General features: G+C 37.4%; 1 protein-coding gene across 3 annotated transcripts in view; it reads right to left on the minus strand.

Moving 5' to 3' along the window:
- Nucleotides 1–386: 386 nt before the first annotated feature.
- Nucleotides 387–23,514, minus strand: part of xkr4 (XK related 4) — a 43,008-nt gene continuing 19,880 nt past the window's right edge. The window contains exons 2-6 of one of the 3 annotated variants that reach the window (XM_037972984.1): nucleotides 16,587–16,786; nucleotides 14,357–14,711; nucleotides 12,340–12,733; nucleotides 1,745–1,924; nucleotides 387–1,618 (exon numbers count right to left, since the gene is read on the minus strand). In XM_037972984.1, the coding sequence (XP_037828912.1) occupies nucleotides 1,745–1,924; nucleotides 12,340–12,733; nucleotides 14,357–14,711; nucleotides 16,587–16,786 (1,129 nt within the window). In that variant the 3' untranslated portion in view covers nucleotides 387–1,618. Of the gene's footprint in view, nucleotides 1,925–9,435; nucleotides 12,734–14,356; nucleotides 14,712–16,586; nucleotides 16,787–23,514 lie in introns of those variants that run through there. The other 2 variants (XM_017440293.3, XM_017440292.3) reach the window with 2 other exon arrangements.

Genomic DNA, 23,514 nt, shown 5'->3' on the forward strand with positions numbered 1-23,514 from the left:
ATCTGAAGAGTTTTCATCTGATTCCGAAGATCCAGCCATCGGTTCAGGTACTACCACACCCAATTTTAGCACGATAATTTTCAAAGTTCCTGAATTATAGTAATGTTTGTTTTCTTAGGTGAGTTGGCTGTGGCTTGAAATGAACTGACTAAAAAAGTTAATCAGTTGTACATGTACAGCTATTGATTATTTCCTGAGAGTTTTTCCATTGAAATCTGTCCAGTGATTCTTGGGATATTTTGTGGACAGACACACAGACACAAACATTATTATATGCCTTTCAGTAGTGGGCGATAAACCTTACATTACCAAAAAATCTAAAAGTGTAATTTTTGCCCCCTTGGTGTGGGGTTGTAAGTGTATTTTTTTTTGTTGTTTTTTTCTGCAAAAGAATATACTGATAAATTTCACATCTCACAATTCAATAACAAATCATTTAAATTTATTCTGAACTCTGACAGAATACATAAAAGAAGAAATGAGCAAACCTGAGGCCAGAAAAATGACCACACTGTACTTTATTAAATTAATTTTAGTAGTCTGTGTTTCAGATACAAATAAAATTTTACAAAAATCCCATATATACAAAAATGGCATTTTTTTAAAAGCCTTCATTTGTTCTTCAATTGAAATGTTTTCCCCATTGAATGCATTTTTAGCACTTTAGACGTTCATCACACAATGCAACTTACTAAAAAGACCTATATTTTTTTGTCTTTGTTTATTTTTTATGCACCACACACATTTATTTATTTTGTCCGTATTTATATTGACATAGTTAAAACCAACATGGTGGCATCAAACCTCTAAGGACACCCTTCACAGTCAAAACTAAAAAAGAGAGGAATGTTCTTTTTTAACATTTATACTTTGCATACATGTATTTACATATAAGCATTTCAGTTAATCAGATCGATATGTGTGATCCTTCATGTTCTCTTGAGACAGACATGTACAGAATGGATACACACACATATCTATAGATTCCTTTAGCTGGTTACTGTACTGCACCGAGGCTTTAGGATTCCAAATCTAATGTTGACCAGTCATTTTGTCTAAATCATCGGCATAATGAATCATCTTCACAGCTGTGTTTTGTTCATTTGTCCAAACAGCTTGAGCAGAAATTGAATTGATGCTCACAAGAAACAAATCACAAAACAACAGAAACATAAGGGAACCAAACATTCCTGCTGTGCAGCGCCATTTTCAGTTCTGTGAAGGAAATGTTACTGCTGGCTCCCACAGCTGCCCCACCTGTCAGCTCTAACAAGTGAAAGTAGGTAGTTCCAAAAATTTCAACATGGCACGTTACACTTTTCAGATCTGTCTGAAGCGTGGTAAAGTTTAGGCTCCTGAAATAATTTGGCCTAGGAGAAAAACTGTCAGGAGTGCCTACTGATGATAGATGTAGTCCGTTCGGTCTGGTTGAAAGAAGAACCTGCTTGTATGTTTTGAAAACATGGTTTCTTGTGCTTTTTCTTAAGCTAAAACATAGTTGTTCATGCTTTTCCACACCCGTGCAGGCAACTATTGCATGTGTTTATAGTTCAGCTGCTCCACAGCTTTCCACTTGGACACCTACAGTTTACAGTGCAGCCATGATGTGCTGATCTGTCTATCCAAAAGACAAGAAGAAACAAGTTTTAAGTGATTTTTCATCAGGAATTAGATGCAGTTTTTGTGTCTTTGCAGTTCCTGAGTAATAAATTGTTCAAATGTTGACAGAAGTAGATCTCCTCACTTAGTATTTCCTCAAAACAAGCGTCCATGTTGTTTTTTCTTCTTCTGCTTGCAGTTTGACCAGCAGTCTTTTTTGTCTGTCGTATCTTGGCACCACCAGTTTAGATGGAAGAGGTGAGTTCAGCAACGTGGTCTGAGAGACCAGGCAGCACAAGCTCATCTGCAGTAGAAGCTGACAACCCTTAGCGGACAGATAAAGATGAGGAAATTTATGCCACAGGCAGAGTGAACGTGAAAAGCATGAACAAGCATATTTCCGCCCTTACAGAACCAGTTCAAAACATACTTCATCATGACAACTTCGAATATGGCATTGTTTTGTGTGTAATTTTTACATAAACATTTTCAATTTTCTACAGCAGGTCAAAAAGATTTCACTAAGTTGTTATGGTTAAAAACCTGAGGCCTGTTCATCCTACATCCCATAATACTGTAACTGCTGCTAACACATCTTACAAAACTGAATGGTGTAAAAAAATTAATTGGTTATGCAGGTAACTGGTTTTGTGAATAAATGCCAAAATACCACCATATGGGTCAGCCTTTCTGAGAGTGAGCTGCTTTTTGACACAGTGTAGTAAATTAACTAGTACCCCCAAAATGCACCAAAATGCTGACATTTTGATGTGTAAAAAACAAGATCAAATGGCTTATTTGACGTCACCATGGTAACCACACACCTGTGTCTGTCACTCCCTGACTGCCAAGTTAATGAGAGGCCGACAAAAAACTCCTGAAACACATGCCTCAATTAAACAGTAGCTGTGTGTAGCTATACATCAAATCTTATAAATTCTTAAACCGTCAACAGCCACACACGTGAATTTTTTGGACTACAGTGTAGTAAATATTGCAAAAAAGACCCTTAAAACAGACCCTTTACTTTTAGTTTTAAAGAAAAAAATTTTGAGCTAAAATATAATTTAAGTCTATGGAAGCTTGGCTGTGGACTCTCTGAATTCTGGGAAGATGTGAGAAAAACCATTAGTCCTATAGCAGTGAGAAACACACCGGGTGAAAAAAAGACAGAAACCCCTGTTTTGATGTATAATTTGTATATGTACCAAAAAAAGTTGTGGGAGAAGTTTGTTTGCAAAGATTTTAGGCAATTCAAAAGTTAGACTGTGACATCAATTACACATGAACATTTCATGCAAAAATCACAAAATGTAAATGGTGATTGTGTAAAAGTTCCCCAAATGCCAGTTCAGACCTGTAACATTAAACTTTCTGTTACCTCTTTAAACTTAGAATGATGTTTTGAAGTACGGCTGAGTTATAGAGCGCCAAAGAGAGGTGGGTTTTCTCGTGTGTTTTAACAAAATTCCACTGATCTTTTTTTTTTGAGGTGGTGTGGGGTGGAGGTGGGGATTCTGTGGCGAAGATGAAGGCAAAACATTAAAGCTTAAGACAACCAATATTAGTTTTTCTTTGGTCTTTGGCTCCAGAAGAATTAATTATTCTTCATTATTTATTATGTCATCCATTAACACCCGATAGAAAAATTTAAACTTTAAATGAACACTAATGTGAACAAATAACATAACTACAGAATTAACCGTGTGACCAACCACATCACCATGAAGGTAGGACCAACACATAGTTACTCAGGAGCCTAAAGAAACAGAACCTACTGATGCAGCCCCCCTCAGATCCGCTATCATCCTGACCTTGACCAGAACTGCTAGCAATACGGGCCAGATCTGCATGGTCATCTTGCTTACAGCAGAAAACTCTTCTTCCTGTTTAATGTCAGTTTAGGAAGATATTCTGAACAGTCTGTGTTGACCCTGGCTTGGTACTCTGTTGGAAAGCATATCAGCCAATCAGCCAGGGTTTTCAAAGCATAATGGCCCTGGTAACAAGGTGAAATGTTCCACGTTCATGCAGGGTACCAAGAACGGGCAACATGGGAGAACCTTGCACTTGTACAGTACTGTCCAAATGTTTTAGACAAGTGGTTCCCAAACATTTTAGCTCTTAATTTGCAAAATATGGGTAGCAAATAATCGTGACTCTGACTATTGCTTGATAACAGACCATTTAACAAAGAATTTGACTTTTTTAAATTCATTTATAACTGCTGTTTTAATCTCATAAAAAGATATGCCACTGATAATCGTTTTAAAGGTAAGACTGTATGATTCCTGTAGTTCTTCTCAAGATGCCACACATGCTGTTTTATGACCCATAATAGAATCCTGACCTCAACTTTAGGAACCATTCTTTTAACCAACCCATATTTTCTTTATACTTTGCTGCCACTGTGCCAAACTTTCTTGCCATCTTTACTCATTTCTGTCCAGTCCTTGTTCCTGACCAGGACAATATATTGTTCACTGTGCTTAAAAATGAGAAAAGTGAACACCTGAGAGACACAAAAATAAAAAAGAAAGCCTTAAAACGCTCTCCAGCTAATCAACAGTGTCTGAAACACAGTAATTTTGCATTTGATTTTTGCCTTAATTCATTAATAAGCAAACAGCTGCAGGGACTTCCGTTGACCAGGAGATTCTTTTGGAAAAAGAGACAGAATTTACATACGTCTAAAAAATGTTTTATGACCTGGTCTTAGCTAGCATATCTGCGTGTGGTTGGTCCCTGCTACTTCATTGTGAGTGTTGGTTGGTCATGGCTAGTATTGGTAGCTCACTGCAAGGCTACTGCTAGTATTTTGTTGGCCACACCTAGTGTTGGTTGATCCCTGCAAGGGTTGGATGGTTACTGCTAGTTTTGGTTGGCCATTGCTTTGGTTGACTGGTCAGTGCTAGTGTTGGTATTGCAGATGCAAGATACAGTATATTGCAAGCAGAAAAGCAAGATCTTATCAAGAACACACATTACTGCTTTTGTTAAAGACTAGGACAGTTTCCTGTAAAAAACAAAAAAACAAATGCTTTTGTAATCTAGACTTCCAGAACTAGATTTTTAAAGTTTGAATATCACTATGACCAAAAATGGTAGCAACTATCAATGTGTTCCATGCATGGTTAATTTGACCCAGCAAACTTTTAAAAATTATCTTCATATGTCATAGGTTTCTCTGTTCATGTATATTGCTATTGTACTGCATGAAATGTGTTTGTTTGATGTCAGACGCACATTAGAAACAGGTCTAAGATTCACTTTGTTGTTTCTCCAATTTGGATTTGTTGTTGGAAGCCTGTCCAAACCTGTTCTTTGTTGAACTAATAAGTCCTGATGCATTTCTGCTTTGGGATGTGGCTGATTTTGAGTCACATATGTTAAATTATGGCAACACTTTAACCTGACTGGATCAAAATAGATATTGTCATGTCTAACAATTCATCAGACAGAAAAAGTGGGCAATATCTGATCTAATTTAAACCATACAATAATACTTAATTTTAATTTATTAAAGATAAATGACAATTTTATTTTTAATTGATACTGTAATTGAAATTGCAATTTTATTAGGTCAGTAACTCAGCTTCATTTACACATCATTCACTCTAAAGCAGATGTTTAGTCTAAAGTGGATTTTTGAAAATGATGTTGGGAAATGATGTCCCATTTAAATTACCACCTGTGATTATTACTGTATTACTGTGATTCAATTTGAATCACAGCAAATCAGCAGCTGTACAGTAATAATGTTTTGAGCTGTTTTGAAAACAGGCTGTATGGGGTAAAATAATATTCCTAATAATATGTTCCTCACTCTTATTAGAACTCTGGCAGCAGCATTTTGGATCAACTGAAGACTTTTTAACAAATTTTTTGGACACACAGATAATAAAGAATTACAATAGTCCAGCCTAGATGTGATAAATGCATGAACCACCTTTTCTGCATAATTTTGAGACAAGATGTTTCTAATTTTATTGATATTACGTAGGTGGAGGAAAGTGGTCCTGGTAAAATTTTTATGTGGGGGTTAAAAGACATTCTAATAAAAAAAGAACACCAAGGTTCTTTACATTAGAACTGGAGGACAGATTAATGCCATCCAGAGGAAGTGAAAGGCTGCAAAGTTTGTTTCTAAGATGCTCAGGTCCAAAAACCAAAACCTGTTTCTTTTCTGAGTTTAAAAGCAGAAAGTTAAGAGTTATCCAGGTTTTTATGTCTTGAAGACATATTTGTAATCTAAGTAACTCATAACCTTTATTTAACCAGATAAAAACCACGCTGAGATCTACAATCTCTTTTCCAAGAGGGACCTGGCACTGACTAACTGATTGGATTCATCAAATTTTATTGATAAATATAAGTGAGTATCAGATGGAAAGAAGACTAAAATAATCCATTAAATAAAAGTTACTTGTGGCTACATTTATACTCTTGGTTACTGAGATTTAGGATGACATACTCATGACTTATAAAATACCAGAAGATATGGATATTGCAGCCGAAGAACTACACTGCTGAATTTTGGGACAGCAAACATTTTTTCTTCCTCAATGAAGTCTTAATGTTTGCTAGGGTTTCTGTTATTCAGCTGTATCTGTCTGTTTTTGTCTTTTTTAACTAGTGCAGACTGCTGTCTAACATGGGTTGGGAGGAGAGATCATATTTCTCCAGTTTTAGCTTCTCTCCATTGGCTCCCTGTCAAATTCAGAATATAATTTAAAATATTTCTTCTAACATACGCAACTCTCAACAACCAAGCTCCATCTTATATAAAAATCTTATTGATCCATATTTTCCTAACAGAGCACTTCCCTCTCAGACTGCAGGTTTACTTGTGGTTCCTAGAGTTTTCAAAAGTAGAACAGGAGGCAGAGCTTTCAGTTATCAGGCTCCTCTCTCGTGGAACCAACTTCTTGTTTCTGTCCACGAAGATGACACCCTACCTTTAAGACTAGGCTTAATGCTTTCCTTTTTCATAAATCCTATAGTTAGGGTTGACTTGGGTTTCCTGAGGTATTCATTAGTTATGCTGCTATAGGCTTAGACTGCTGGAGGACAAATTGACCACATGTCCTCACTCTGCTGCTGTCTTTACTTGCTCTACTATAATTATTTCTATCACTAATGTGATTTTTTTGTCTTTCTTCTAGTAGAAACTACACCTGGACCTGTTATTCTGTGTTTCTCTGCATCTCTTTTCTGTCCTCTAACCCCAGCCAGTCAAAGCAGAAGGATGCTCGCCCTGAGCCTGGTTCTGGTTCTGCTGAAGGTTTCTTCCTGTTAAAACAGAGTTTTTCCTTTCCACTGTTGCCAATGTGCTGCTCAGGATGGGAAACTGTGACGGAGTGAAGATTTAATGAAATCTGCTGGCTTCCTTAAATAGATAACTTTTACTAATTGGCATTTTATAAAATAAGTGAATGTTTTTGTACAGTACCCTGAGATGACTTTTGTTGTGTCTTGGTGCTATATAAATAAACTGAATTTAATTGAAATTATTTGAATTGAATTGAATAAAAAAAAACACACCTGCAAGAACAAGAAGCTCCTTTAAGCAACCATCTTGTCTCTACTAACTAACACCCAATGTCACTTTGCTAAAATAAAGCAGTTTCCTAAGTAAGGAGACAATGGTAACCTAAACAGCATCAATTTGACCAGAAAACTGTCCCAGACACAACATACTCACACATCCCAGATGAAGACAATGAAGAAAATGTCTGTGTGTGTGTGTATGTATATATATATATATATATATATATATATATATATATATATATATATATATATATATACAGTATTACAGTATATATACACATACATACACATATATATATATACACATACCGTATTTTCCGGAATATAAGGCGCACTTAAAAGCACTTCAGTTTTCTCAAAAAACAACAGTGCACCTGATAATCCGGAGCGCCTTATATATGTAAGAAGTCGTAATGTTTTAGTACGACTTTAGTAAACTACAAAACCGCACCGCTTGCAGCATTACGCCCCCACATATTCGAGCGTACTGTGCGTACTCTGTGAGCCACACGGACTCCTCGCGTACTGCCCGCAGACGGTTGAGACTTCAGACTCGATCGTACAGATTGTCTAAAATTCTCTTGTAACAAATTTCAGTCATGACATCACTGTACGAGAAGGAAGAGATCGCTTGCCTCTTTGCTTCAAAAAAAACAAAAGAAAAGAAGGTGCCTTCAACCCTGTTTCTTCACCACTAGGGCAGCACATCTGCCAGTGCTGCTCAGAGAGCAGCAGTCACGCTGCACGCTGGCGCCGATTCTCACCTGAGAGCGGTTGGTGTCACACACTAAACAGTTCAATGTGAACACCGTTTCTCGCTGGGCAGTTCATTGTGCAACATCGAGTATGCGTATACGCAGGGACGGATGGTATCAGTGGGCTAGTAGGGCTAAGCCCTCCCTGGTGTTTACAATATAAATGTTAAAATAACTAATAAACACAAATTAAAAATATTGTATCATATTTTGTGAAATTTACAACAAAACTGGTGCCAAACAGTCCTGAGAAAATCCCAGAGTCTTTCCAAAGGAATAACTTTTAACAGCCCCGTTCAGCCCCTTGTCTTGTGTGGTACAGAATGATTGACAGCTGTCTTGTCCCGCCCCCCTTGGTTTGCTGCTCATTTGGGCTAATTTAGTTCAGCCCAGGGTCAACCCAAAGCCTCAGGCTTTAACCAATGAGGGTGGACTTACAATAACGTGCCTCGAGAGCGATTGTACGTCGGCGTGGTTTATTGTGGACTGAGATAAGTGCGATGGCGAGCAAGATAAAGATAAACGAGGTGAATTATTTAATTTCTCACTCGTTTTCCTTAATGTCTTTGGGGGACAAACCGGAAGTGAAGAGGTTGGGAGCAGATAGACCCAAGGATATTCAAAGTTTTCCTGTGACCTGGTTTCAGTGATAGGACTGGCTAACAGCAAGTGTAGCTAACTGAGCTTTAACGAGGTGGTTATTAACATTTTTGGATCCCAGAAAAGTTGTCGGAGTGAGCTTCTCTTTAGAATAAGGATAATAAGGTAGGATTCATTTTTTAAAAAGAAGCACTTTCCAATATTGCATGTCTTGTTTGATTCTACCTTATCAGTGCGATTAGTAATTGTGTCAAGGAGTGTGGTGTAGTGTTATGCAAAACTGTTTGACTGGGAAAAATCATTTGAAATAATTATAGCTGAAACTCTTAATGAAGGGAGTGAAGTATTGGACAACTGACAGAAGCTCTGTGTGAGCTTGGTTTTTGGTGGTGGTTTGTTTTAAGGTTGTCTTTCGGATGAAAAAGAACATGATGTCAATTTATAGCAGGTTTTCTTCATTTCAAATTGGATGCTTTTGTTGTTGAAATCCAAATTGCAGCATTTTATTATATATCTGTTAGCCCACTCTACAAATATCACCACCATCCACCACTGCGTATACGGTCATAAAAACTGATCTTTACACGGATGTGTCCGGCGGACGTCTGCTTCAAGTTTGTGTTGAGTCTGCCTCGAGTACTCACGGACCTCCGTGGAGTGAAGTACGCCTGAGTATGTGTGAGCCTTTACATCAGCGCAGTATTCTCCGAAAAAACGGGGCTGCTTTGTTTTGTCTAATGCGCCTTATTTTCCAGTGCGCCTTATATATGACAAAAGTTCGAAAATGGACCATTTATTGACAGTGCGCCCTATAGTGCGAAAAATACGGTATATATCAGTATATATATATATATATAGTTTATATATATATATATATATATATATATATATATATAGTTTATATATATATATAAACATTTATGGCAAGAAAAGTGTTTGATCTATAATTTTGAATAAATATTAAAAAGAACAAGAAAATTAAGAACTTCTTTTAAGATACTTTTAAGATAGCTAATATTTAAAACATCTTGTATTTTGAAAGCTTGTGTATGTATGTAAAATCAGCGATCATTAAAAATAAACCAGTTTTCATATAGTAAATAAAACATTAATTTTAATAACAATTGTTGTGCTGTTTAGTATGTGCGGTGGAAAACTAATTCTTTTAGTATTCTCAATTAGGTGTGGGTGTTATAATGTATTTTTTGACGCATAGTGATGTCAACATAAAAGATTCTGAATCATTTTAAAAATGTGATGAATAGAAAATTATTTAACTTTGATAAATCATGCTGAGGAACATGAAATGTTGGACTCTGAAGAAAGGAAGTGTAGTGGTTTATGATGTGGACACAAAAGAGGAGCAAGATGGCCAAGCAAAGAGATATTCAACCAGCACCTTCTGTATTGAAAGCCAGCGTTCGGAAGTAATTCAGTTCCTGTAAAGTTTAAGGGAAAACGATGTTGGCAGGAGCCACACTATATGCAAGTTGTGTAAAACTAAACTGAAATATTCTGGAAACATGACAGACATGAGAAACCACACACATTTCTACCCGGAGAAGAAATGAAGAAAAACCAGCCAGTGGTAGCTACTAGCTGCTGCTACTGACAGAAGGACTTTCAAGTGAGCAACATCAAAGTTTACACCTAACCCGGAAAAGGTGAAGCAAATCAGAGTCCGTTTTAGCTTTTTTTGGGAGAGATTTGAATTTGCATTCAGTGGTTGAAAACCAGGGTTTGTGCGCAATGTTTCACCCTTTGGAGCCATAACAGAACATGACCATAGCAGCCATTTTTTCTGAGAGATAAGTTTTCTTTTTACAATTCAATTCTTATCATTTGAAGATTATGACATGTGCTATGACACTCATGGATCAAGCTTTCATCCTGGCCCTTGTGTCGTCACTAAGTCCAATAACTAAAACCCGTACCATATCAACTTGTGCTGTATGGCTTTGTTGTAAAATACTACATGGTTCCTGAAAGCCGTTGCTGGGTCAGCATCATTAACTTATTTTGTGAATTATGTTATTGTCATTTGCAAACTGATGAGGGCAAAAAGCAAAGTTAGGCATCGGATGATGTCTTCAGCTGCTGTCATACGAGTTGTCTCTTATTAACGTGGTTGCATGACGAAAATGATCATTTTGTTTGAGTGTGTTTATGTGGAAAAGCCAACAAGCTTTTTAAAATAGAACCATCTTTATAACTCTTCCATCAAAACAAGGATAGCAGAGTTTAGAAGGCAGCAGGAAGAAACCCGTTTTAATGCTGTAGGAGGAGGGAGGAGCTTCCTGGGAGTTCTGATCCGAATGTCTCGTGGACTTTGAAAGGTGTGTGCAAAAATGAACGTCTTCCAACCATGTGACTGCAAACTGACTTCTTGACTTCTTATGGAGTATGCCGAAGCCTTCAGTGCTGCTTCCCCTCTGCCAAATTCTCCACTGCACACGCACACACACAAACACACTCACGCACAATGAGTTTCAAACACTTCTAAACACAAAAAGCACAAAATTACAGTGACATGAATCTTCTACAGAAAATTATCTTTTTTAATTAAAAAAAAAAATCATGTTGGAGAATAGAAGTGTACATCCTGGTGCCTGTTTTAGATTGGCTGAGAAGGCAGCTTCTTTGTGTTTTTGTTTCTTTTCAATACTGTTTCTTTTTTAATGTCACACCCTCTGCTATTCATTGCTGTTGGTTCGATTTGCTCTTTTCTTTTGTTCTTGGTGCACATTCTCCTTCACAGACAAGGAAAGATCAGTGTTTTGCACAGCTAGAATAATGAGGCGAATAGCTGAGTTGAGCTGGCATGTGGATTTCTTTTTTCTTTGCATTGTGTGATTTCAACCTGTTTCATATGGGAAAAAGACAATGAGCTGGATAAGGTTCAGCCTTCACCGCTTTTTATGGTCTTCTATTCCATCCAGCCAGGCTCGCTTGTTTATTCCAAATAAATCAGAACTTGTTGCCATTTTGATCACTGTCTGTAGTTCATTTCTTGTCTGATCTTTTAAAACCTATCAAAGTGATTCAAAAATAATGTAAGGTCTGGGTTATAGAAGTGCCTCCTGGACTATCTAGCCAATCTGTGGCTGTTCCTAGAAAGACTACTGAAGATGTCTTCCAAAAACCTTTTTGGCACTAAGAAAACGGGAGTTTTATCCTGTGAATATTGATGGAAATACCCAGCTGCTTGGCTGCTGTTACACTGTATTGTAATTACTTGTTTGTATAATTCAAGTACAATTTATCTTCAGGTGAATTTAAAAGCTTTTCAGCTCTAACTAAACACTTGCATTATATTTTTGTTCAGTTCACACACAAAGCACATTTCTGTAGTGATTTTGTTCATATCAGAAGTTCCCTGATGAGTGGAAGTAAAAATAACAGGAAACCTACACATAATCCGATCACATCCAGTGACATCAGTTGAAATTGTGCCAAACCTTTCTTTCAATTTCATTTGAGTAAGAGCAGATTCCAGTGAATGGACAAAAAAAGAGATGAGAGATAAAAAAAAAAGAAATTCTAATAGCCACACAACAATACCTGTTGGTGTTTATGCTGCATTTCTGACAGTAAGGTGAAACTATAATGTGGTCTCATACTCCAACCGTTCCTGCACTAGAGCATCATCTTTGTACTGCAGACGAGGAGGAGTCACCGAGCAGTCTACCGCCAGGATTGCTTTGCGTATGCTGCGATCAAGGACATGACGCTCCCAGGCAGGGTAGCGGTTCCTACAAAGGTCAATTTTGATGACTGTCTCTTCTAGTCGTGGAGCACGCAACGATAGTGTGGATGGCACCGTGTGTCGCACCTGAAACACTGGCATGCAGCCATCCCGCTCTGAATACTTCCCCGTGTCGCGCTCTAAGGTGGTGGTAGTGGTGGTGGTGGTGGTGGTGGTGGCGCCTCGGTTGGAACGCAGTGAGTTGGTCGCACCCTCAGAAGGTAGTGTGGAGAACTGAGCAGAGGGGTCCAAATCAAGTCCTTGGCCACTCGATGAGCGCCCAAAGCGAGGCCCATTGGGATGGAAAAAAGCATAGTACATAAGCATGAAAACCAGACCGGTTAGGAAACAGCTGAAAATGACGCAGAGTGCTGGAACTGCAAAGGCGTCTGTGGTTTGAGGTGTTCTGTAAAGATACCACAGTGCACTAAGAGCAGCATTTTCCACCAGAATCACCAGGTAATAGATAAAAAGGCGACACCTGCACAAACAAACGAGACATGACAAATAATGAATCAGATGCATTTTTTTACAGTATCATTGAAAAAATGCTAATTAGCTATGTATTAGGAGTTAAGCTATAAACTCTTTTGGCTGCATCACATTGTGGACATGGGATATTCTGAATCAATTTTTAAATGTCAGAAATAGATTTTGTTAATGTTCATTTGTGCCACTTTAAGAGCGTTATCAGAATAGTTGCTATGTGGTGCCATTTGTCTTAGTAGTTATTGTAGCTGCTGTAGTTAAAACCAAAGACTACGTATATCTATACCTCCAGACAGAATTTGAAAGATGATGCTGGAATGAGTTTACTTCCTTCTTGACACAACCTGGGTTCAAACTTGTAGCCTCAGGATAAATTATTTGTTTTTTAATAAACATTGTAAAAACATTTTGTGTAACAGCCAAATGTTTCTGCTGCTATTGTTTGCTGAATACTTTGGAAACCACTGTTGTAGACAAGGTAGACACATACAAGTAAGCATTGTTCTAGTTTCCATTTATTTTACAAGCTATGTTAAACTTGGTGGCCCCCCACTTTCAGTCAGGCCCGCCTGAAAACTCATTTCTGGCTAGGCCACTGGTTAAAATATATTTTAGATTTGTACTATCAACCAGCTAACCACAACCACAATGATCACTGGAGATAGACACCAACTCCCTTGAGACCCGGAAAGGAAAAAGGCGAAAAATGCTTTAAAGCATAAAACGTATATTGTGACGACTGTTGTGCTATGTAACAACTGTGTCACTACGGATACTCATTGGTCCAGTGTTTTCACATGTAACTACTGATTTCTGTCATTTTCATGACCAATAACTAATTTGTGATCCTTGCAAGGCCTATTTAGCTGCTATATATCTGCATACCATTTAAATACAATGGAGAATTGTATTATTACAATTTACTTCTGAACCACTGATAAATAATGTAATTTGTCCCCCATCCTACATTACAGGAGGTCCTCATTTAACCTGCCAGCTCATCAAAAATTAAGTAAAAAATAAAAATCAGTTTCAGAAGTGTTGAGGTCTCACCAAAAAGCTCTGGGAGTATATGTTCCTATATGTTCCTTTTAAACACCAATGGGGCAGTTTGGCTCAGTGGTTAGAGCAGTCATCCTTTAATAAGAGTTGGAGGTTCGATTCCTGGTAGCAGTCACATGATAAAGTGTCACTGGGCAAAACACTGAACCCCTCACTGCCTCCAATGTGTCCCCCATCAGTGTATGAATGCAATCTAAATGGTTAAGTGCTGTATGGATGTGTGTGTGAATGGGTAAATGAGGGCACAGATTGTGTTGTAAAGCACTTTGAGTAAGCTGGATAGCTAGAAAGGCACCATATATGTACAGTCCATTTAAGATGATGTTTTTTTAAATATAATTACTATTTCTGTATTTATTTATTTTTCCTATGAAACAGGACCTTTATGAAGGACCAGTGGTTGGGGAGCAGAGCCCTTGGTATTTCTCGAGTGCAGATAAATGTAAATGCTGCATGGTTGACAGCTAGGTCAACCACCTGAGACTAAATATCTTCAAAATAGCAAAAATGATGGATTTATTAACAAAAAAAACTTTGAATTGAATGACTTTACCTTGTCCTTCCTTCTTTCACATTGAACCAGGAAAATATGTAGATTATGCCCACCACCATGTCAAACACAATCTCCTCCCATTTGCTGATGCAGAAGTCTGTCTCACAGTGGACAATCCAGAAGGTCATGATGCACCAGTGCAAGACGATGAAGATACCAAAGTAGAGTTGGAACACAGAGGCAAAGAGGGCAAAGGTGATGACTCTAGCTGCAATTGTGAAGAAGTGCCAGCAAAACTGAATGATGACCGCAAGGTAGCTAATGGGCTTTTTGTCATCCCGAGACTCACGCAGAGCCTTCTGGTAGGAGGCCAGAGCCCAGGCTAGAGAGACGAGGGACGCTGCTGCTGTCATACCTGCAACAGACAGAAACACAACAGGTTCAATGTGAAAATCAGAATCACTCACACAGTTTTTTGGAGCTTGACTTTATGGGAGGATAAAACCTCAAATGAATCGAGCAGTGTGGAACCAAAAGAGGCATGGAGCAGAATTCAACTGCTTTTATGAGTTGCCCTATGCATTAAAAGTGTGATAGATGTCTTTGTCATACTATTCTCAAAACTTTTTTTCATGTTCAAGACAAAGACTTTAAAGATTTACCGCCAGTTAAAAGAAAAAAAAACACAAGAAAAATCATTCAAGAGTTTTCTCCAGAATTAATCTGTAATGTTTTTTTTACTTTGAACTCCTGGGGCAGGGTGGTTTCAGGAAGCCCTCAACATCACAAAGCTGTGGATCAGTGGTTAGAGCAGTTGTTTTTTAAATGAGAGAGTTAGAGGTTCGATTCCTGGCAGCAGTCACATGTTGAAGTGTCCCTGGGTAAGACACTGAACCTAAGACACTGCCCCATCAGTGTTTAAATACAATCCAAAGCACTGATTAGAATGACTTTGTAGAGCTGTAATACAGTCCTGTTTGGATGGGACAGATTGTGTTGTAAAGCACTATGAGTAGCCTGGTTGGTTAGGAAGTCATTATATAAGTACAGTTCATTTACAATTTTTAAATTAAAAGCAAATTTGTTGTGTATTATCATTGATCTTCCCTCAGTAATAAATCTGCTTGATGTTGTTTAATCCCACAGCTGGGTGGTCACACAGACCATATATCATCATTACATTATTGAGCCGCAACGCCAGCTTACCTTTTCACATGTTGACCGTTCGGCTGTGTTACTACCCCTCTTCATGGCACAAAGGCCCATTAGGAGCATGCTGACTCCGACCCCCCCAGAAATCACACCCAGGTGGTGAGAACGCGTCTAAGTCATGGCCTGAGCTGTCTTGTGATGCGCGCCTTTGTAGGCTCTGTCTTGTTGCTTTAATTTTGAACATGTTCATAGATGCGTGCAACAAATCTCAAAATAGTCATTGTGGGTGTCTTAAGAGTGCTAGAGCTGGATTTTGATATTGGCAGGGGAGCACTCCTCTGACAGAAAACATCAGAGGCAAATATCCTGGTGATATAAAATGATAAAAAAAATAATAATAAAATGATAAAGAATAATTATTGCAAACCTGGTACAAATCTGCTTCTCTTTATTTCAAAAGTGTGCTCCAGCAGATTAAATCCTAATCGTAGGGGCAGCGAGTTGAGGTGAGTACTTTGTGGGAGGGGGTAGATAACAAAATAATGTGCACAGCCAGGCCTGTGATTTTAAAAGCTGTGTACACAAAAAAGAGCCAAGATTTTGAAAAACTGGTCATGCAAAACATGGGCATATGGCTCTTGGGGCAAATTTCAAAGTCAGTGAGATTGCAATAAAAGATTTGTGTACATTCTCGCTATTTTGAGTCAATTTTGAGGGAATTTGCCTCAGTCCAGTTGTATTTTAATAAGTTGTGGAAAGTGCAGTTGGGTTTTTCAGTGTGAAAGGGGCCCAACAGAATATGTTCCAGGAAAAGCTTTAAAAGCAATGAGATTAACAAAGTAATCTGTTACTCAAAGGTTTGTTAAGAAGCACTTCTTTAAATATTCTATTATGTTAGACTTAATTTTCTTTATAGTTAAAACTCATTATCTTTGGGGTGTTTTAGAAAAAAATGTGCTGATGAAATACTTCCTCTAATTTTGAGGAATGAAATCATGTTTCTTATAAAAAAATGTTGGTGGACTGCTTTAATGTCTAAGTTAAACAAATGACCCAGTGCAAATGATAAAATGATCAGATCTTTGAAAACCTTTTACTTTGCAATTGTAGCATCCATATCTGTGCATGTCTATGTTACCTTGTACAGCCTGCAGCTTGTGTGTTTGGATGATGATGCACAGCTGCAGCACCAGTTGTGGAGCGCTCTCCAGAAACGTGGCCAATAAATGCAACATGCTCACATCTGCAAACTCATACACCATTCTCCAGTAGTAACGCCAGTGTTCTGTGTCAGCACTCTGACGACTCCGTACTCCCAGATAGATGATACGGAAATACCTGGATGAAACAAGAAAAAAGATTTAAACCTTCTTTTAGACCAATGGTTCCCAACTTTTTTTTTTTCCTTTTTTCCCCCAGAGCCCTATTTCCTGCACCAACAGAAACATTTCCTTTCAGAAATTACATATAAACTTTAGAAAAATGTGTTATTGTTCTCCTCACTGTACGCAAAGTTGTGCACAAACATCAAAAAGGCCTTTTTTTCTTACTTGGCTTGTAGCTCCTGTTTCGCATTTTTCTAACAGTGTACAACAAGTTTACAGAAAAGGTTTGACTCAGGATGCAGCATTTGTTTGTTGGAATTTGTAATAAGTGATATCAGTAAAAACTGGAGTTTTATTCAAATACCCATCAGTCTAAGTTGCATATGAAGGTGTTTTATTTTGTTGTTTTAATTTTCATTTATTTAAACACCAAATCACTGTGAGTAAAGCTGTATTTATACTCTGTGAGAAGTGAAGAAATTTGTCCTCTAACACAGTTGTGTGACCAAAATTAAGTCCTTTTGTTCCACTAGGAGCTCCGAAAGCCCATTCTTAACACAAGGTCTGGGCAGAACTTTTTTCTGCTGGGGGTTTGTGTCAACTCTTGTGTGATTGGCCAGAAATATGAAGAGGATGGTTAATGCAGCAACACTGTTCGATGAGCTGCTCAGGAATCAGTGTGGTTGCAGTCACACTGGTAGTATTAGCTGCTGGAGCTAACATTACCTTCCAATATTTGCAGTGTGACTGCTAATATCTCCTGGGCAAAAGCCAGCTTGCTGTGTGTGGGTGCTGCTCAATGGACGGAGGGACTTGATGGTCGTCAAAACAACGACCAATATCCTGAACAAGATGTTGTTATCCTCCTCCTCCATTGACTGAAAATCACCATTTCTGTGATTGTCATAGTGTTGTAACAACACAAATCAAACTGATTTCCACACAATGTAGTTGCTGTTTTTGTCAGCTTCCCACAGTGGCGTGCTGCAGGGGGAGTGAATTCCTGGAGATTAAATTTTTTTTATTTTCTTTTTGTTTGTTTTTTTGGAATGTTTTAACTGTTAGTTGGCCTTTGGTACTCTTAGTTAGCCTTCCGGTACCATTAGTTTATTTTAGTTTATCATTTTTGATCTGTTCAGCAGAGGGGTTTAAATCCTAGTTTAGTTTATGTTAGCTTATGACTAGTTTTAGATAAGTTTTATTTAGATTTTTAAATCCTAGTTTATGTCAGCTTTTTTTGAGTTTATTATATCTTTGTATCTTAGTATCTATCTATATCTTCCTAACTTAGTTTTTCATCTGTTTATGTTACTTTTAATCATTTATTTCATTTAGATTATCTTAGCTCGTATTTTAGATAAGTTTAGTTTAACTTTTTATATTATTGCATGTGTTTTCATGTTACTTTTGCTCTGTATTTTTGCATTTTCATGCTGTAAAGCACTTTGAACTGACTTATTGCTAAAAAGTACTATAAAAATACATTTGACTTGACTTGACTTTACAGTTATGATGAAACTTCAACCCAGACTTTAATAATCATTTTAGTGTACTACTGTAATTTTGTATTATCTGTGTGTCCAAAAAAAGTCTTTAAAAGGTTTGCAGGATCCAAAATGCTGCTGCCAGAGTTCTGATAAGAGTTAGAAGGAGAGATCATATTTCTCCAATTTTAGCTTCTCTTCAATGGCTCCCTGTCAAATTCAGAATAGTTCTAACATACAAAGCTTTCAAAGACCAGGTGTCATGTTATATTAAAGATCTTATTGTTACATATTTCCCTAACAGAGCATTTCCTTCTCGGACTGCAGGTTTACTTGTGGTTCCTAGAGTTTCTAAAAGTAGAACAGGAGGCAGAGCTTTCAGTTCTCAGGCTCCTCTCTTGTGGAACCAACTTCCTGTTTCTGTCTGTGAGGCTTATACCCCATCTACCTTTAGGACTAGGCTTAATACTTTCGTTTTTCATAAATCCTATAGTTAGGATTACTGTAATTCTTTAACTCTACTGTAATTATTTCTATCATTAACATGTGTTTTTCTTTGTCTTTCTTCCAATAGAAACTCCACCTGGACCTGTTATTCTGTGTTTGTCGGTGTCTCTTTCCTGTCCTCTCAAACCCCAGCCAGTCGAAGCAGATGGCCGCTCGTCCTGATCCTGGTTCTGCTGGAGGTTTCTTCTTGTTAAAAGGGAGTTTTTCCTTTCCACTGTCACATCTGTGCTGCTCAGAATTGGAGACTTTGACAAAATGAAGATTTAACGCAAACTGATACGTTCCTTAAATTTTATTTTATTTTTTTTACTAATTGCTATTTTGTAATCTACTGTATGTGAAGGTATTGCATTATTTCATTGTTCTTATAACTTTGAATCTGGATCTGTTTGGACTGAACTGGATTCATGATTTTGTTTAGATTTGAGTTCTTTTTTCTTTGTACAGTGCCTTGAGATGACTGTTGTTGTGAATTGGCACCATAGTATATAAATAAATGGACTGAATTGAGAAGTGCATACGGAAAAGAGCTTTATTAAGAATAAAAAAATAAAGGTACAATCCATCACTGGTTTTCACTTCTTTTGTGGGTGCAATTTTGGATTTTTCATCTAATTCACAAAACCCTTACAGTGTGTGACATTCTTTAAATTTGGTGAGAACTAAACATTGTCTGTCTATGCTGGTGCAGTTTCTTCTTTAGAAGTATTATGTAGCATTTAGCAGAAAACTCACCATTTTTTTATAATTAAAGTTTTTATTTTGTTTTATGAACATTTTATAACAAAAACAACAAACAAGAACAAAACCAGTGAGGTATATAAACATTGGTGATTGTAAGGCCGCATTCACATCCATCGCATATTGTCCTGGTTCCCACCCAATTAAATACAGATTGGACACCTAATTAAGTCCCACTTAGCTTGATCAGTCCTGGTCATGCCCAGGTCAGTTCAGAGTTTGGTACCCCTAAATTTAATATGTTTATGTGTGAATGCGAATGCAACCTAGATGTTATTCCAAGTTATCACTGTTGCAATATAGTAGAAACATAGGCACTAAAACTGTCCCATTCTTCTGTTACAGCCTCAGAATAGTTATTCAGTCTTCCAAGCATTTTCTCCCATGCTGCATTTTCAGTCATTCTCTCTCTCCATGTTTTGAAAGATGGGGTCTGTGGCATCTTCCATAAAGTCAAAATGAGACGGGCACAGGTAACAAATCCAGTGTTTAGTACTCTGAAAGCTGCTTTATGGATACTTGGGACTACACCTCTGCACAATCTTGGTAAAATAGGTAGTTTACTCTTCAACCATCCCTCCATGTATTTTATAACACTATCCCATATTGGGGAGATCACTGGACATTCCCATAAAGTATGCAGCAATGTACCTCTTGCTCTTTGGCATTTCCAGCATAAGTCATCTTTGCTAATACCCATCTTATGCAGTCTTAATGGTGTAAGATAATACCTGTTCAAAATCTTATATTGAGTAAATTTTCCTTTGGCCTCCCTTACATAACACCCACTTTTAGAAACAATAGAGTCCCATGTTTCATCTTCAAAAGTGCAGCCTAAATCTCTTTCCCATACTATTTTAAGACTTTTACTTGTATTGTTTTTAAACCATGGACATACGTTATACCATTTTGATGCTTTACTAAGTAAAGGTGGAAGTTGTAAAAAACTCTCTATCTGGTTTTTCTCCAAGTGAAATTTTATTTTGTCCTTCAAACAGTCTCTGATTTGTAAGTATTTCCAAAAGTGGTCTTGTCCCTCTAATTTAAACTTTTCTTTCAAATCATTATATGACATAAATGTGTCTTCCACAAATAAATCACCAATTATCCGTATGCCTTTCTTTAACCAATGTGACCAATAAATTGACTGCTTGCCGATTTTGATCCTAGGATTGTGCCACAGGGATGCGTACCTCTGAAAATACGGAGAGATCGCAAGTTTTTTATGAGCCGTTTGCCACACCATTTTTGAGAATTTTAATATGGGGTTATCTATTTTATTCTCTTTGTTATCTATCTTTTGAGTCAATACCTCGAAGGGGGTGAACGGAGATGTAAGTTCCCGCTTTATTAAAACCCAGTCTAAATCTGATTTCGTTTCTGGCCAAAGCTTGCATATCTTGGACATTTCAAATGAAATGCTATAATGTTCTATGTTAGGTAAGGCCAGCCCCCCCTTCTTTTTTGGATTGACATAGTTTGCCAATATTGATTCTAGGTTTACCACTGTCCCACAGAAAATGCTTAATCATATTATTCTATTTTAGAAGAATTTGAGCTGGGATACAAATTGGTATCATTCCAGTATAATAATTTATCAAAGGAGCTATAACCATCTTTATTGTATTTATCTTACCCCATAGTGATAAGTGTAACTTACTCCAGTTGTCCAAGTTTGATTTAATTCTAGTAAGCAGTTTTTCTATATTTTCTACCATTATTTCATTAATATTTGGATTAAGTGTTATTCCTAAATATTTCATGCCTTTTTGTAACCACTTGAAATTAAAAGTGGATAATAGGTTTTCGGTGCAGGCTTTTGATACAGGCATTGCCTCTGATTCATGCCAATTGATTTTATAACCTGATAATTTAGAAAAGTCATCTATCACCTCTAATAATGTTTTAATGGAATTAACAGGTTCCTGACATAATACCAAAATATCATCGGCATACATAAATAATTTGTGTTCCCTCCCCCCCGCTCACCCCCATGATTCTAGCATCTTCCCTGATTTTGAAGGCCAATGGCTCTAGAAAAATAGTGAACAGAAGTGGACTAAGGTTGCAGCCCTGAAGGGTGGATCTGGAGATATGAAAATATTTGGACAATATTCCATTGGTAAACACTGCAGCCTTTGGGCCTGAATACAAAGTACTAACCCACCTACAAAGATTTTCACCCAGTCCAAACTTCGACAGAGCCGTGAACAAAAAACTCCATTCCACCCTGTCAAAGGCCTTTTGGGCATCAAGTGATATTGCCACTGCAGGGTTTTTGTTGTCTTTGTTCCCCCACAAAAGATGCAGAAGTCTTCGCATATTATCAGCTGAAGAACGATGTTTAATAAAGCCTTTGTGAATAATCTGTGGTAACACAGTCTCTAATCTCGTGGCTATGATTTTTGATAGTATTTTGCAATTGACATTTATCAAACTTATGGGACGGTAATTGACTGGGTCTGTAAGGTCTTTGTCCCCCTTTGGTATGAGAGTAATTATAGCCTGATTGAAACTTTCAGGAAGTGAGCCACATTCAAAAGCTTCTCGATAAACCTCAGTTAAAATTGGTTCAAGTATCTCTACAAATTTATGATAGTATTCGACTGTAACGCCATCTACGCCAGGTGACTTCATTCTCTTCATTCCAGCAATTGGTTTTCTTACTTCGGCCTCATTTATGGGTGCTTCCAATCTATCCTTCCCATCCTGGGTAATTTTGGGTATTTTTATTTTGTCAAAATAGGATTCCAATTCTTCTGCAGTCGCTACATTTTCAGATGTGTAAAGATTTTCATAAAATCTTTGGAAGTTTTTGCTAATATGAGAGGATGATGTTATCAATTTGTCATTTTCTCTAATTACTGTGATCACATTCTGATTCTCTAACCGCTTCAGTTGTCTGGCCAATAGGCGTCCCGTTTTTTCACCATTTTCATAGAAATTGGTTTTGAGCCTGAACAATGCATATTATGCTTTCTTATTATAAATTTCATGAAGGTTAAATTTCATTTTGCATATTCTATTAAATTTGTTTTCATCGTAGTTTTCTGCCAGTTGTTTTTCCAATTCACTTATCTGTTTTTCCAGTGTTTTGACTTTTTCTTTCCCTTCTTTTACTTTCTTAGAGCTGTATCCCAAGAATTTACTCCTAACAAAGGCCTTATGAGCATCCCATACTGTTGCTAATTTATCTGTTGACCCGATATTCACGTCGAAGAAGTAGTTTAAGTCATCTTTCAATGTTGTTACAAATTGTTCACCCTGCAATATACTGGAGTTTAATCTCCACCTGCCCGATCTGTTATTTTCACCCTGCAAATGTATCTGTAGCTCCACTGGGGCATGATCTGTCAGGGCAATTACACCTATTTCACACTTCGCTACTAAGTCAACACTGGTACTAGAAATCAGAAAATAATTGATGCGGGAATAACTTTTGTGGGCATGTGAATAAAACGTATATTCCCGCTCTACAGGGTGTATTAGTCTCCAGATGTCTACCAGCCCAATCTCTTCCCTAAAGAGGGCTGCTGCGGATTTACCTCCAGTACTAGAACTGGCACTCATTACACTTTTATCAATAAAGATATCTGAGACTTCGTTCATATCTCCTCCCAGTACAATGTGGCCGTCAAGATTGCTTATTATGTTTAAGATGGAATGAAAAAAATTGGGCTCCTCCCTGTTCGGGGCATATATATTGCAGAGGACAACTTTCACATCATTTAAAAGTGATTGTATGCATAGTATACGTCCCTCTGTATCTTTAAACTCTTGTAATAACACAAAATTAATTCTTTTGTTTATAAGAATCATAACCCCTCTGCTTTTCCTGGACACAGAATTGTGAAATACTTTACCAACCCAGCCTCTTTTGAATTTTAAAGCTTCTATTTCACTTTCAAAATGTGTTTCTTGTATGAACGCTATGTCCGTATCATGAGATTTCAAATAGCTGAGAGCTTTTTTCCTTTTGACTGGTGTACCACAGCCATTAATGTTCCAT

The sequence above is a fragment of the Kryptolebias marmoratus genome, linkage group LG20 (genome assembly GCF_001649575.2).
Source record: "Kryptolebias marmoratus isolate JLee-2015 linkage group LG20, ASM164957v2, whole genome shotgun sequence".
In the NCBI taxonomy this organism is placed as follows: domain Eukaryota; kingdom Metazoa; phylum Chordata; class Actinopteri; order Cyprinodontiformes; family Rivulidae; genus Kryptolebias; species Kryptolebias marmoratus.